The sequence below is a fragment of the Scomber scombrus genome, chromosome 24 (genome assembly GCF_963691925.1).
Source record: "Scomber scombrus chromosome 24, fScoSco1.1, whole genome shotgun sequence".
Taxonomy (NCBI): domain Eukaryota; kingdom Metazoa; phylum Chordata; class Actinopteri; order Scombriformes; family Scombridae; genus Scomber; species Scomber scombrus.
This window is the reverse complement of record NC_084993.1, coordinates 4,313,151-4,327,665: the sequence shown is the minus strand read 5'-3', so window position 1 is coordinate 4,327,665 and position 14,515 is coordinate 4,313,151. Positions and strand designations below refer to the sequence as shown.

General features: G+C 38.6%; 1 protein-coding gene across 1 annotated transcript in view; it reads right to left on the bottom strand.

The window, feature by feature from the left end:
* Nucleotides 1-14,515, bottom strand: part of LOC133976665 (fibronectin type III domain-containing protein 5-like) — a 37,215-nt gene that overhangs the window by 11,083 nt on the left and 11,617 nt on the right. Inside the window, exons 3-4 of the mRNA XM_062414923.1 lie at nt 4,789-4,926; nt 3,668-3,783 (exon numbers count right to left, since the gene is read on the bottom strand). Coding sequence (XP_062270907.1) covers nt 3,668-3,783; nt 4,789-4,926 — 254 coding nt within the window. The remainder of the gene's footprint in view (nt 1-3,667; nt 3,784-4,788; nt 4,927-14,515) is intronic.

Sequence of the window (14,515 nt, the reverse complement as noted above, 5' to 3'; positions counted from 1 at the left end):
CTGTATTTCATCCCCAGAGAAAATTACTGCAGTTTTAGTGAAATTTGATGCATATTCCAGGATGAAAAGTGCCCCAGCAAGCCAAATTATAATGAGGCAATTAGATTATTTTACTATAGCTGCAAATATTTTTCATGTTCTTTACAAAATGAAAGGAGGAATAAGAGACCAGACATGAAAGGAATATACTTGAAAGGTTTTTCAGTGAGCCTGTGAAAGCTTCCGATGCCTTTTTCTACACTGAAAAGATCAGCATGGCATGACATGAGTTTTCTTTTCTGTTGCAAAGATATCTATCACAGCTTGGCTGGTTACACTCGAGTTGAGAAAAAACGAATGTCCTGCTCTAGATAAAACAAAGTCAAATGGGTCTTTCTGCACAGACTGAACCTGGAGTCAACAGGTGAAGATAAAGTTTGGTTATATAACTATTTCTATGTGGAGAAAGAAGTCAGCAGCTTAATGCGTTTCAGCAGTGATTCACCACAAATAAACAAACCTCTTCTTTGTTATCGCTGGCTGTCAGACAGTTTTTTGTCTCGTTACATGTGAAGAAACAGGTCTACAGTTAAAAAAACAGACACTTCCTGCAGGCCGAGCATGGATTTATTAACAGTTAACCTTGTGTTTGTTGCAGTTTGGGATTTATGAATGAAAATAAGCATTCTTAGGAGTTTGTACGTGTCAAATATGCAATCTCAAATTGGGTTACTTTGAGAGTTTGCTGTTGCTGTGTGAATCTGAGCAGCCGGAGAGCTCTGGGATTTGGAGCTACTTCAGATGAATGAAGCAACTCTTTGTCTGAGCAGATTTACTCGTCCTCTTTCTCCTCCGCGAACAGAAAGGCTCAGCTTGTTAAGGGAAAAAAGCAGCCAGTACAGTATGTGGGTCCAAATCAAGCTCACAGTCTGACATTGTTGCTTGTTTTTTGGGGGTTTTATTTCACTCCTTAAAAGCAAAACCGGCTTTTAAGAAACAACCTAAATATATGCTTGACTGACAGAGTGCATTAGCCTTTTTTATATAAATGAGATGTTTTGTACCTTCAAACCTTTATTCAGAGAGACTTTTGATGACTGGCAACAGTAGGAAAAAAAAGAGCTTAGATTAAAACCTCCTGCATCTATGTCTGCTGCACCTACCTGCTCCCATCACCTCTCCTATTAATATTTGAGTAAGGTTGTTACATAAGTGCTTTCTGAGGTTATGGCAGGAGATGTTTAACATCCCCATCCTGTGTTTTCTTGAGAATGCCACAAGGTTGATGGATTCTGAGTCAGATATGAGGTGACTTAAAGAAAAAAAAAAAAGAAAAAAAAAAAAAACCAAGAGATGTTTGGCACCAATGTGGATGTTCTTCCTGTGAGATGAATCCCGGCCAAATCATTTCCACTAATGGAGACAACTCCCACTCAGAGCTCAGCTAATGCCTGATTCTGCTTTTGCCAAACTGTGGGGGGTAAAAAGTGATTAGGTGAACCCAGCTGAGTTAGCAAGCCTGAGTTTCAGGAAGTGTAAGATGGACAAAATGTGTTGATATACGAGCAGAATTAAAGGTGGAGCGAAAAAGGCGTTTGTCTCCGCCTTCTGGCAGCGAGAGTGCTTACAAATAAAGTTTAGACACTTGCTTAGATCATAGGGGACACTGTACTGTAGCTTACTCTGTAGCTACTGCTGCAGCTGTAAAATGCTTGATTAATTGTTTTGAACGTCACACAACCCCGACAAAATGACTCGTATTTTAATTTGTATGAATGTGAGTATAAGAATATCAAACCCGACACTAGATTAAAAACTCTGGTATACTGTGAAATATGTTCACATCTGACTCCGACATTAATTAAAATTCAAAGCTCTCTGCAATCAGAATTTTCCTTATTAAAAAACGTTTTTTACATAATCATATTAAACAAGTAGAGGCGTTGTACTGTGTTGTTTGGTACTAATTATAATCTGGCTATTAATTGTACTGATTGATCTGCACTTATTAAAGTTGATAAAGTTAAATAATCAGGATTTAAGATTGATTTGAAATGTTCTTTTAGGCCTCATATTGATTCTATTAGAAATAAAATAAATGCTAATGTTATCATTTCTTTTCAAACATTTTTATGCACTTAGCCGTGTAAGTGTAAAAAAAAAAGCTGAAATAAACGGCTTAATTTAAAGATAAACAGATTAAGTTGTTAGCTAAAAGTAAGGAATACTTGAAATAGCTCAAATGTATCCGAACAGTTAGATAATGGCTAAAATGGCTAAAATAATCTAAAGTAATGGATAAAGGGTTGAAACATCCAAATTCAAGTTCAAGTTCAAGTTTATTGTCATTCCACTAATATATAATATATAAAAACATTACATATAGAGGAGCTAAATTGCGTTACTTTGGATCCTTGTGCTAAAGTTAAATAAAAATAAAACATACACATACACACTTAATTTAAAGTAATACAGACATAAAAGCAGCAGTGGTTAATTCATATTTATAACTCTAATGGCCTTTGGGAAGAAACTGTGTCTTTGCTTTAACGGAGCGATACCTCTTGCCTGAAGGCAGAAGGTCTATGAGTCTATGAGCTGGATGGTGACAGTCCTTCACAGAGCAGAGCGCTTTCTTCCTGCATCTGTCCTCATAGATGTCATGAAGGTTGGGGAGCGAGACCCCGATGATCTTCTCGGCCGTCCTCACCACACGCTCCAAAGTATTTTTGGAAAAAGTTAAATGCAAATTTGACCAATCGTACTGAAACACTGACATTTCAACTGTATGAAAGCATGATTGTTTTGTGTAATTAATGGTGCTAAATAACATCTGATTTAAAAACAGCACATTTCATGGCTTTGACGAAGGACTGTGGAGCTACATCAGCCTAATAATACTCAGGGACCACTGATGTTTTACTATGTGTTCATACATTTTAATTCTTTCCATATATGTCAGTTCTTTCTCACTAACTGGATATTTCCATGTCTTCTTTTGGCTTTAAAACTTTTATAATCAGGAGATTTGTTTTTTATTGTTGTTTCCAAAAAGGAACCTTCATCAACCCGCAGCCAAGCTTGACATTAACAAGCTTTTTTAACAATTTATATGTTCATGATTGAATCCCATCTGACGTTTCCAAACTTTTTAAAAGAGACACGTCCAAACTCCCATCATGATTCATAATGTCTCGGAGCTAAATGCATGCGGCCTTACTGGCCTCATGAATGACGCAGCGTTTTGTTTTTTTTTAAACCCCTGTGGATGACAAAAAGACAAAAACAACCCACTCCCCAGGAGACAAAGACGACCACAAAAAAAATACATAATTCAACTTTGTGAAAGCTGATTTCTTGCCCCGTGCATGGCAGCGGTCCAACTTTCCTGGGCATTCGATTCATAATTTATATCCCTTCAATTTGTATTCTTGCTAAATTAGTTGGCATTAAACCAAATGAGAGCGCAGAGGCAGGAAAGGTTAGATCAGGGTAAATGTGATGTGAGACAGATTGGCTGGGTTTAAAAAGAAGGTCTGACTAATTAGTTTTCAAGCTTTTTTGAGGATTAAGCCAATTTTATGAAGTTAATCTTTAAACTCGGCTGCCCTGCTATCACATATATAGTAAATATTGACACACACACACACACGCATAGGGTGATGATATAAGGGTTACTGTGCTGTACCTGCTGTGAGATGGCGTATCCAATGACAGTGTCTCCCTGAGGGACGTTCCAGGTCACCATGGCCGAATGTGCCCTCAGCTGGGTCACCGATACGTTCACTGGGGCTGCTGGCACAGCTGTTAACACACACACACACACAAACACACACATATATATTACTTATTTGGGACAATCAGTGACTAAGGAACACTTTTTGCACGTCTGGTTTGCAGAGAATAATTGTTCTACTGCAGAAAATACAAAGTTTTTCAAAGTGAGGAGCATATTTGAAGACAATTTTTCAAACCTGAACATTATTTTACATCATATTTTGGATCATGGCTGCTTCCATTCAGATATAACAGCATTAATAAGGTTGCCACTTAAGATTAACGGGTTAAAAAAAAGCCTTAAATGGGGCAAAAAAACAAAAACTCCACTTAATGTATATCTTAAATGCTTTCATTTTAAAAAGGGGAAATTCAGAGGTGGTTGTTTATGGGTTTTGGTTCCCCTTCAAAAACAAATTAATACTCACAACTGCTTCATTTTAATTGTCCAGATGGTAAAAAAAAAAGCACCAGAAGAACAATTGGCTTAATTTAATGCTTTGCTTTGGATTAAAGGACTAGTAGGACAGTTTTGGGGGGAAATGTGCTTATTCACTTTCTTGGCCAGAGTAAGATTAGAAAGGGAAGGAGTCACTTCCTGGAGTCAATCTTCATGATGATGACAACACTCCAGGACATCATTTCACCCAAGAAATAGTCTGCCAAATATCTCCAGTGAAACCATGACTTGATGTTTTTTGTGATGAGTAATTATCTTTACAGGTGCTGCTGTAGTCTTTGTGCTAAGTAAGGCTAACCAGCTACTGTCACTAACTATTACATCCAGTATTTACTCGACAATAATGGAGTGGTGAAATCATTGTTAAACTATTCCTTCAACAGTGCCTTTTTTCTGCATCTGATTGAGGCAAAACTTTCATAAAAAATGAAAAGACGACGATGAAAATTGACCATATCTGGTGTTTTCTTGACAATATGCAAATTTCATACAGTCCTCCAAACGTCCTGGAGTCTAGCTGGACGTCCTGAGCACATAATCAAACAACCACACAGACACTTCATCACACCCACACGTGTTTTTATCAGTGCGAGTTTTCATCAACTCGTCCTTGAGCGAAACACCGGGGATGATGATGATGATGATGATGATGATGATGGTGATGCTACGTTTCCTCTGTTGCTGTGAGTCGTTCTGGATTAAAGCGCCGGCTAAATGGCTCAAATGTAAATGTATGATCATGTATGAGAGAAGAGAAACACACACACACACACACACACACACACACACACACACACACACACACACACACACACACACACACACACACACACACACACACACACACACACACACACACACACACACACACACACACACACACACACACTTCAAGGCTGATATTAATGAATCTCTGGAGGCAGGTTAGGACTGATGGGAAATGTGAAGTGTTCGCTGAGAGAGTGGGAGATTTTTATGTAACTGTAATCACTGGTAATAGCTGTGACCTCCACGTAGAAAAAAAGGAAAAAAGGTAAAGAAAAAAGAAGAAAGTATTTGTTTTGAAATGAGAAAAAAAGCAGGAACAAAAAAGGAAGAAAAGGCTGGAAAAGGGGAAAAAAGTGCCTGAAACACAAACAAAATTAGAGAAAAACTAGAAGAAAAACATGATGCAAGGTAAAACAGAAGAAAGAAAGAAAGAAAGAAACAAAGAAAGAAAGAAAGAAAGAAAGAAAGATAGAAAGAAAGAAAGAAAGAAAGAAAGAAAGAAAGAAAGAAAGAAAGAAAGAAAGAGACAAATAGAAACACAAACAACATGCAAAAAACAAACACAGAAACAGAAAGACAAGAAAAGGAACAGAAAAAGACAGAAAGAGACTAAAAGAAGGACAAAAAGACAGACAGTAAAACACATGATGAAAGAAAGAACGTCAGAAAAAGAAAGAGAGGAGCCAGCACCCCTCCATGATGATGATTGACCATCTAACTGGATCAATAACAGGAGACTTATTGATGACTTCACTTCATCCAACTTCTTCTTCTTTAGTGCAGGACAAGAATAGCACTTCCTCATCCACCATCAATATCTCTCTCAGTGCGGAGCAATTAATATGTGACTCTACTGAAAATGTGTGTGTGTGTCCATGTGTGTGTGTGTGTGTGTGTGTCCATGTGTGTGTCCATGTGTGTGTGTGTGTGTCTATGTCTGTGTGTGTGTGTGTGTGTGTGTGTGAGTTTAAAGAAAAAGAAAATAAAAGAGGACAGTTTGGACATGAAGTTGAGGCCACTTTAAAGAGTAATTGCACCTATTTCAAGTCCAATCTTTCAGAAGAGGATAAAACAGTTTTCCGTGATACCTCAGGTCTCTGGATGTGATACGTTTCCAGGGCAGCAGTGTGAGGCAGACGCTGCTAGACGAGCTGCCGTCTGGAGCGTGTTAATGTGCTGCGAAGTAGAGACGATACTAACATGATGATGTTGATGGTTTTGACCCATTTTTACACCCTTTTTTAAACAAGCTTACGTAGTGTAGTGTAGTTTTGTGTATAGTTATGACATCTGTTTGTTTACATTCATACTCACTACCATTTATCTGTATCTTTTGTCTATTTCAACCATTTATCCATTACTTTTAGCTATCTATGTCATGTGTTTATCCATTACTTTTGAACTAATCCCAACTACTAAGCTAACTATTTCAACCATTATTTTGATACATTTAGCTATTTAACTATCTCAACGGATTTTACTTGTAGCAATTTTAACCATATTTAATACAATTTGAGCTATATTGTCAAACTTTTAACAGTTAATTCATCGATGTAGCTATTTCAACTATTTATGCAATACTTTTTGCTGTAGGTGTAAAGTTTGTAACTAAACGAGCCACTAAAATTGGTTGCACCACGTTTACTTGGGGAATTAACTAACTAGTTGACTGGCAAAGGTTAACCATCGTCATGGTTACCGTATATCATCTTTCTTGCTTGTAAGTAAGTTAAATCGATATTGGAGTATCATATCAATAAATTGGGTCTTTAATGAATTCCTGTGTTGCAAACTGGCATTCAATTAATAAAGAAACAGCTGTTTTTCCATCACTGAGTATCATTCTGTGACTTTTTATGAATTACCCCGACCCCTCGGAGCTTGCATAACTATATAGTTGTTACTCAGGGTTATGTTGTAACTTATCTCCATGGTGCAACTGTTATTTAAGTGATGCGTGAATCACAATTTATATAATTACATTAAGTTTTAATCTACACACAGCTGGTGCAACAAGCTGCTGCAAGTTCCAGCTGATTTAATTTGTGGATATTTTTCAATCCTGAAGTGTAAATACCCCTGAATTGGAAATTCAGCTAATTGTCATTATTGTTTATTTATATTCCACTTGGAAAAACTGACGCTGTAGTTAGCCGAGCTTGCTTCTCTATGATAATTAAAACTTTGACTAGATTCTGTTTTTCATTTTATTTAAATAACTTCAGCTGCCACCGTTTTTTAATGTTGTTTTTTTTTGCTCTGATGCTCTACTGATGGTTTGTGAAGTGCATGTGAATCTAATACCTCCGTGTTGGAGCGATGACAACCAGAACAAACAAAAAAAAGAAGAAGAAAAATGACAGCAGCATCACCTTCGCTTTTTCTGTAAAAACAAAGAACGCAGCAGCTCATTTCCGAGCTACTGGAGGCAGCAACACTGACATCAACCCCTCCATATATTTTCTGGAAGACTACATAAAAAAACAACCAAAAGCTTCCAGTCAGGCTCCGTGGAGTATGACCGTGAATGTCAAGCACTATCTCAGGCTAACAAGCTCACCACAACTCATTATGCAAGCCAGCCTCCCTCTGCTCCCTGCAGCACACACTGGCCAGCCTGCCAAAAAGCTGCCTCAGAATCATTAAAGGAACAAATACAAAAGGATTATCAATCTAAGGGAGTGAGTGCATCAACTTGCCTCAATCTGGCTTGTCTGCTCCAGTTAGTGATTTCACTACATTTCCCAGAAAGCCATTTGACAGCCCACAGGGGAGGATTATAAACCTGTTGCATCCAGCATGTGTAGGAGGAGTGAATTAAAGCATAGCAGGGGCAAGAAAGTGGGAGGTTTTTTTTTTCTTTCTTTCCAGTTGAGAAAATAAGAAAATACAACATTTGTGTCTAGCAAAGCTTGTCCTGTGACTGGAAAGCTTTCTGGTCTATTTCTCGGATAAATTCATCCATTTAAAATCACTGACTGCCCGTGTTAAATGGTGGATGTAGAAAGAAGCTCTTGCTCTTTGATTATGAGAAACATATTTAACATAACCTGATATTGATGGATGATGTTTTCCATATCTGAAGCCAATCCAGCGATTAATCACAGCACTACATGCCCATTCAAATGCTACTATGACAGCTTTCTCTTATGCAAAGACTTCCTGCAAGATTATGCGAACTTGGAAAAGATGCAAGTGGACTGAGACTGATGCAAAACTGGCTTTAGGTGGTGCAAACTGGGGTAAACATGCAAGCATGCCAGTTGAAAAGGTGCTTATCCTTTCTGAATCGGCTTCTACAGACTGTTGGATGAGTTCTGGCATCAGTCAGATCACACAGACAGACGTATGGGTTGCTAACAAGCTACCATTAACATTTACAGTCTGTATATCTGGTTGTTTGGGGCAAATAAACACAACTAAAAGAGTCTGAATTCATGTAAACAAGGCAGCATTCAGAACAACTTTAACTCAAGTTTAATTACAATCCAGCAAGGCGCTGCAGTGACCAGATGGTGAACTTGTAACATGAACTCTATTGTTTATTCAAATTTATTGGAATTACCATATTTTCTTAATAAAAACTTATTTTGTGAAGAGAATGAAAACAGTCAAAAAACAGATAAATGCAGCATAAATAAGTGTGATTTATGGACAGTAATGAAATAGCTCACATAATTAAAAGACATGTTAAAATCTCGTTCTTATATATAGTGCTATAGACGGTCTGGTTACCCAGCTGGACACAGTGTAGGAGTTCAAGAGGCGGATGGAGGTGAAAGATAAAATTATTGATAGCATGATAACTTTCCAGAGATGTAAAATCCTGCATCATCATCATCGTAGGTTATTATAAACCACTGTGTGTTGTTTTGATGTCTGATTAGACTTCAAAACACTTGAATCTGTCACTGAAACTAACTTTCTGGATCATATTTCATCATCTAAACAACGCCTTGACAAGGTTTCCATTTCACAGCCTGTTGCTTTTTTTTTTAAACACAAGGGGTTTCCAGAGTTGAGAAGCAGAACTTTACTTTACATTCTGTCAAAACACACTTTTAGTGAGTTTGGCAATTAGGCTCGATGTTCTAGTTCATCCCAGTTAGTCAGGGCACTGCAGGCCAGTCCAGATTTCTCTCTGGATTGCTGTGTGTGCACAAGAGCATGACATAATGAAACCATCCACACACATATATATATGTATATATATATATATATATATATATAAGTCCACATACTTGACATTGTTGTTAAGCCACCTACATAGAAGAATAAGTGAAATGAATGCAGATATGTACGCGTTAAGTACTTTAAGGAGTCGCACATTCAAAGAACAAAAAGGTGTACATATAATAAAAACACACCGCCTCCACCTCAGCACACACACACACATCACAGAGTACACAATCAAAACCATGTTCCCTTGTCTGTGCCAATGATAACACACACACACACACACACACACACACACACACACACACACACACACACACCCAACTCCCATCATGTTACCGCAGCCAAATCCCAACTGCTTTCATCTGCCAGGGTAGCGATGGAGCGAATATACTTTTGCAATTACATTATACACACCAGCAGAGGAGATGAGAGGAGAGGCTTAGAAAGAGTCAAGAAGACAGAGGAAAAGAGGTGGAGATGAGAGGATGAGAGAGAGAGAGAGGGAGGACAACATAGATAAGGGCAGGGATAGAGGAGGATGAAAGACGACAGGAATATGGCAGAGTGAGAGATGAATGAGTCAGAAGGGGTGAAAAAAAAAGATGATGAGAACGACGAGAAAAGGGAGCAATTATCTCGGGTAGATATCAAGCGAGGGCGAGTGAATTCTCAATATTTTGATTTGGAGAGAAAAGGAGAATGAAGGGCAAAGTGGCATGGATGGATACATGGATACATGTATGGATGGGTGGAGGGGGGAGAGGGAGAGGGAAGGAGGAAAAGATGATCAATGATGGATGGAGTGGTTAAGGAGCGAGGGTGGAGGGAAAACAGCGAGTAGGAGGAGAAGTAGAATGTGGGATATTGATTAAATGATGAAATATAGCAGTTCAGGTGGATGTTAGAGCGAGCGCACACACACACACACACACACACACACACACACACACACACACACACACACACACACACACACACATACACACACGTCCTTGTTTGCCCTTCACGTTTCAGGTGGTCATTTACACATTCATCCTCATTCCTAATAGAACTCCATTAAATTTATAATATATACCAAATCAAATAGCTTTTTAAACTATTTATAGTCTACTACTGCAATTGTGACTTAATGTATTTATCAGCTGTAATAATAATGTAGATTTTATTAGTAGCTGTTCCTGTTCAGACTGCTGACCTCCACATGAATGATTCACAAGGTGCAGCATGTAATTCAGCGTTACACTTCTTTAATTTCTCATTAATATCAGCCTCTGTGTTAACTGTTAAAACTCTGAAAGCTGTATTAAGTTACCGCTGCTGCAAACCAAAACATTTCACTGCTGCTGTTTCACATTAAAAACACCAACCGGCAAAACACCGGGTGTTTTTTGTTGTGAAGCAATCAAATAAAATCTCATATATTTGTCACCAGTATTGACAAAAGCTGTATCGACAAAAAAAGACAACAATCATTTTGAGACATCTTTTAACTGGGTCACTTTTTATCCTTGCAAGGAGACACAGTGAGCTGTTGATGCACACCTCCGACTCTTCAGCGAGGCCGCAAATGTAACTGTGTCCTGCTGGTGTGTGAGAAACTAACTCATGCAGCACACAGCATGAAATCAGACTGCAGCTGTTCAATACAAGATGGAAAAATGGAAGATAACTGACGGACTTCTTCATTAAAATTGTTTTCTGCCCTCAGACTTGTGCAGCCTGTGGTGTTAAACCATTAAACACACTCAACCAAGTCTGAAATCTTAAAGCAACTAATAAATAACATATTATGAACGAAGAGCAGGATTTACAAATCCTCTGTGTGTGAAAGTCTATCAGAAAGAACTACTGTTTATTATCCTTTTACACCCTTCACACAGAGCTTTTTGTAATTGGTTAAAATTGGCGGAAATTAGCTTAACTTGATGCAGCAAATCCAAAACTGTCAAATGCATCTATAGATGTGTGCATATGTGAAGCTTTTTAGGCTAGAAAGTTCTGCAGGTCATTTTTATTATAGCTGAAACTAAATTGAAGACCTTCCAAAGACTGAGAGTCACAATTTTCTTTACAAGAGGATCTGCAAGAGTGGTGAGAGTATCTGAAGTATTTCTACTGTATTCTGTCACATCTAGTGTAATATTCATTTAGTTAAAAGCCCTCAAGTCCTGTTTCATTTCAAACCCCTTCAAACAAAAGAGCCTGCGGGGGGAACAGGTGCACTAAATCTTGCACCGGAGGCACTAATCATACCCTGGTTTATAGCATAAAAACCCAAATTCTTCAAGATTCACATTCAAACATTAGAATCTGTGGAGAGCAGCCAGTTTGTGTTTAACTTTTGAGGAATTTGGGTTTTCACAAACGCTGTCCTATGAGACATTCTGGACAAAAAGCATCCACAGAAAAAAAACGCAGTCAGTTTTCCTCTGCAGCCCCCCCCCCCTATCAACACTACAATGACTGCGTCTCCAATGGCGATGAAAACAAAAACAATCCTTGTGACAGCTGTTGTTTACATCGGAGTGGAGTAGATAGTGACGTATGGCTCGAGTCCCGACAGCCGCCAGTAACTCACAGGGAAGTAACAGTTTGCTGATAGACTCAGACAGCTTAATCTGGCTAATGGCTCTCTACCACTTTCTATAAGGGATGAATGTCTGTGCATTTATGTGTGTGTGAATGTGTTTCCTCTTGCTCGGGTTGCCGTAGAGACAGTAACAACCTGTGCATGCTGATTAAGATACAGTAGGATTACATAAAGGTAAGACGTGCTATGAGAGATAAGATTCTTCATGTTGGTGCAACTTTCAGTGAGTTTCTAATCATCTCCTAATTAATAAATCACCTTATGCAACAACATTTCCAAACTGGACCCAAATGTCAGCAATTAGCCGAGAATTTTTAATTTGCCCTCGGACGGTCAGGTGGAGTCACGTCCCGCAAGAGCTCATCAGAGCATCAGAGTGAATTTCTGAGCAGCACCGCAGCAGTGATGCTGCGAAAACACCTCAGGTTGTAGAAGACAAACAATACAGAGAAACAAAGGGATTGAATCGTCAGGGAGCGAAGAGAATAAACAACATCCATCCACAATGAGAGGAGCAGTGATGTGAAGCAAAGAGAGAGAGAGAGAGAGAGAGAGAGAGAGAGAGAGAGAGAGAGAGAGAGAGAGAGAGAGAGAGAGAGAGAGATCTTTCTCTGCATGAATAAGGAAGCACTTTGCCCTGCTTCTTTTCAATAAAAGACCTCCCGTAGCCACAGTTGGTGCATTTGTGTGATCCCCGATGTGCTGCAAATGTTCTTCTCCAGTCTTTGAACTGCTTTCCAAAAAATTCAATTTTTTTTTTATTTTTTAAAGCTGAATATAAACAGCTTTTCTCATTTAATTTCCAAGTTTTTCACCAGGGAGCGGCGAGGTGCAACAAAGAACACAACTGGAGTCCGACTAGATCTTATCACCTGCCTGGAGCAACTTTTGCCTTCCGCACGTCAGCTGTTGCCAGTAACACACACCAAACATGACTCACAGATGTTAGTAGTCTTTTGATTGTATTTCCAGAGTTAATTTCTGGTTGTTAATGGAAGCATATGGCTTTCCAGATGGTTTTATACACATGATCAGATGTCTGTATGTATGTATGTGTAAATGTAAATGAGGATTTAACAGGGAAATTAATCAAAAGAATCAATTTTGACAGCTGGATTAGTGGCACATGTAGGGTTTACATACAAGGTTGCAGCTATTCGCTTACACCACTGAGATGGAGGTCTTAACCAGTCACTTATATGAACAAGCATCTGGATTTAAACTATGGTGAAAGAAACTGGGTGAAAATGTGTGTGGTATTAAAGATGAAGTGCAGAAATGTGAGAAGACAAAAATACTGATTATAGATTATTAAGAATATCATTAAAATCTCCATCCTGTCCAAGCTCCTCTTTTCTGGCTAACATCCTTCTTCCTCTCGGGGTTGGAGATCGCTCCATGTGGAGAAATGAAGGGAGCGAGAGCCAGAAACAGTCCTGAGTACAAACTAATATAAGCCAACATGTATAGGTAGACTGGACTAGTTAATATAGATAATAAACACTTAACTGATAACAAGCACAGAGGAGATAAGTGGCTTGTTTCTGTTGACAGTCTTCCTGTCAGAGCTGTTATGTAACAATGATGATTTATTGTAATGAAGATGAAACACAGCAACACCTCCATATATATCAGTTTCTAGTTAGGATCATGTCTGGCTCAGCTTTTGCTTTTCATCCACATGGAGCGAGTCTTCAATGGCTATTCAGGTCAGTCTAGAGGAGCCTTTTTGAGTGCATGTAGGTCCCTCGAGTCAAAGATACAGAACGTACCAAGTCTGAAAGCATGTGTTTAATGGCTATGTCGGTGTCAATCAAAGTCTCTTTCGATGACCGTTGCTCTACATTGACTTCATATTGAGTTAAGCTGCTTCCTTGTTACTTCTGTCTGCTAGCAAACAACAGAAACATGTCTAAGAGCAGCTGTGTGGTGGGATGCACAACCAACAGGGTGAATAACCACGAACTGAGTTTTTATAACCTCCAAACTGAGAAACTGAGCTTTTAAAAAGACTAAAGTGGGTAAAAAAGTGGTGCCAGAGGAAAGTAACAGGCCGGGCATGATGGTGCTCATGTTTTTAGTGAGCTACAGGCATTTTGTTAGTGTTTCAGCTCTTGGTTGTATAGTTTTATGCAGTGAATAGTTTTATAGTTCAAATTACAAACCAGTCAAAGGACTTGTAGTATAGGCCAGACCTCCTGAGCTCTGTAACAGTCCACCAGGTGAACAGTGACATAACTCTCTGCACTTCATCTACACAGCATTTCATTTTTATTCATTGTATTTATGGTTTGTGTCTCAAGGGAGGTTGTTCTGTTTTGTCAATTGTGGTGTATAACAGCAAAGGCGAGAAAGTGAATGGTTGCACTTTAAGTAGAAGGAGTCATGAGTAGCTGGAAAGTAGCGATGCTGGGGAACAAATATGATTAAATAGTTGCTTTTCTGAAGGGTTGCTGCTTATTAATCTGGGAAATAGGACAATGTTTATTATTAATACACCTTGCTCACACTAGCCTGAAGCTTGCAGGCATGTTTAGCATGTTACTTACTGTCTGATTATACTACCATCCACTATCATACTGAAGAGGAGACTGAGACTGAGACTTTATGATGAGTCTGAGTAGAAATCAGCTGTGCTTCTGTTTCCCAAATGAATCAGAAGACAAATGAAGCTTTGTTGCTTTCTCCATTCACACTGAATTACAACCTGTTGCATCTGAAATGTTTGAATCCATGCTTGTTAACAGGCTCACTTGTTATAA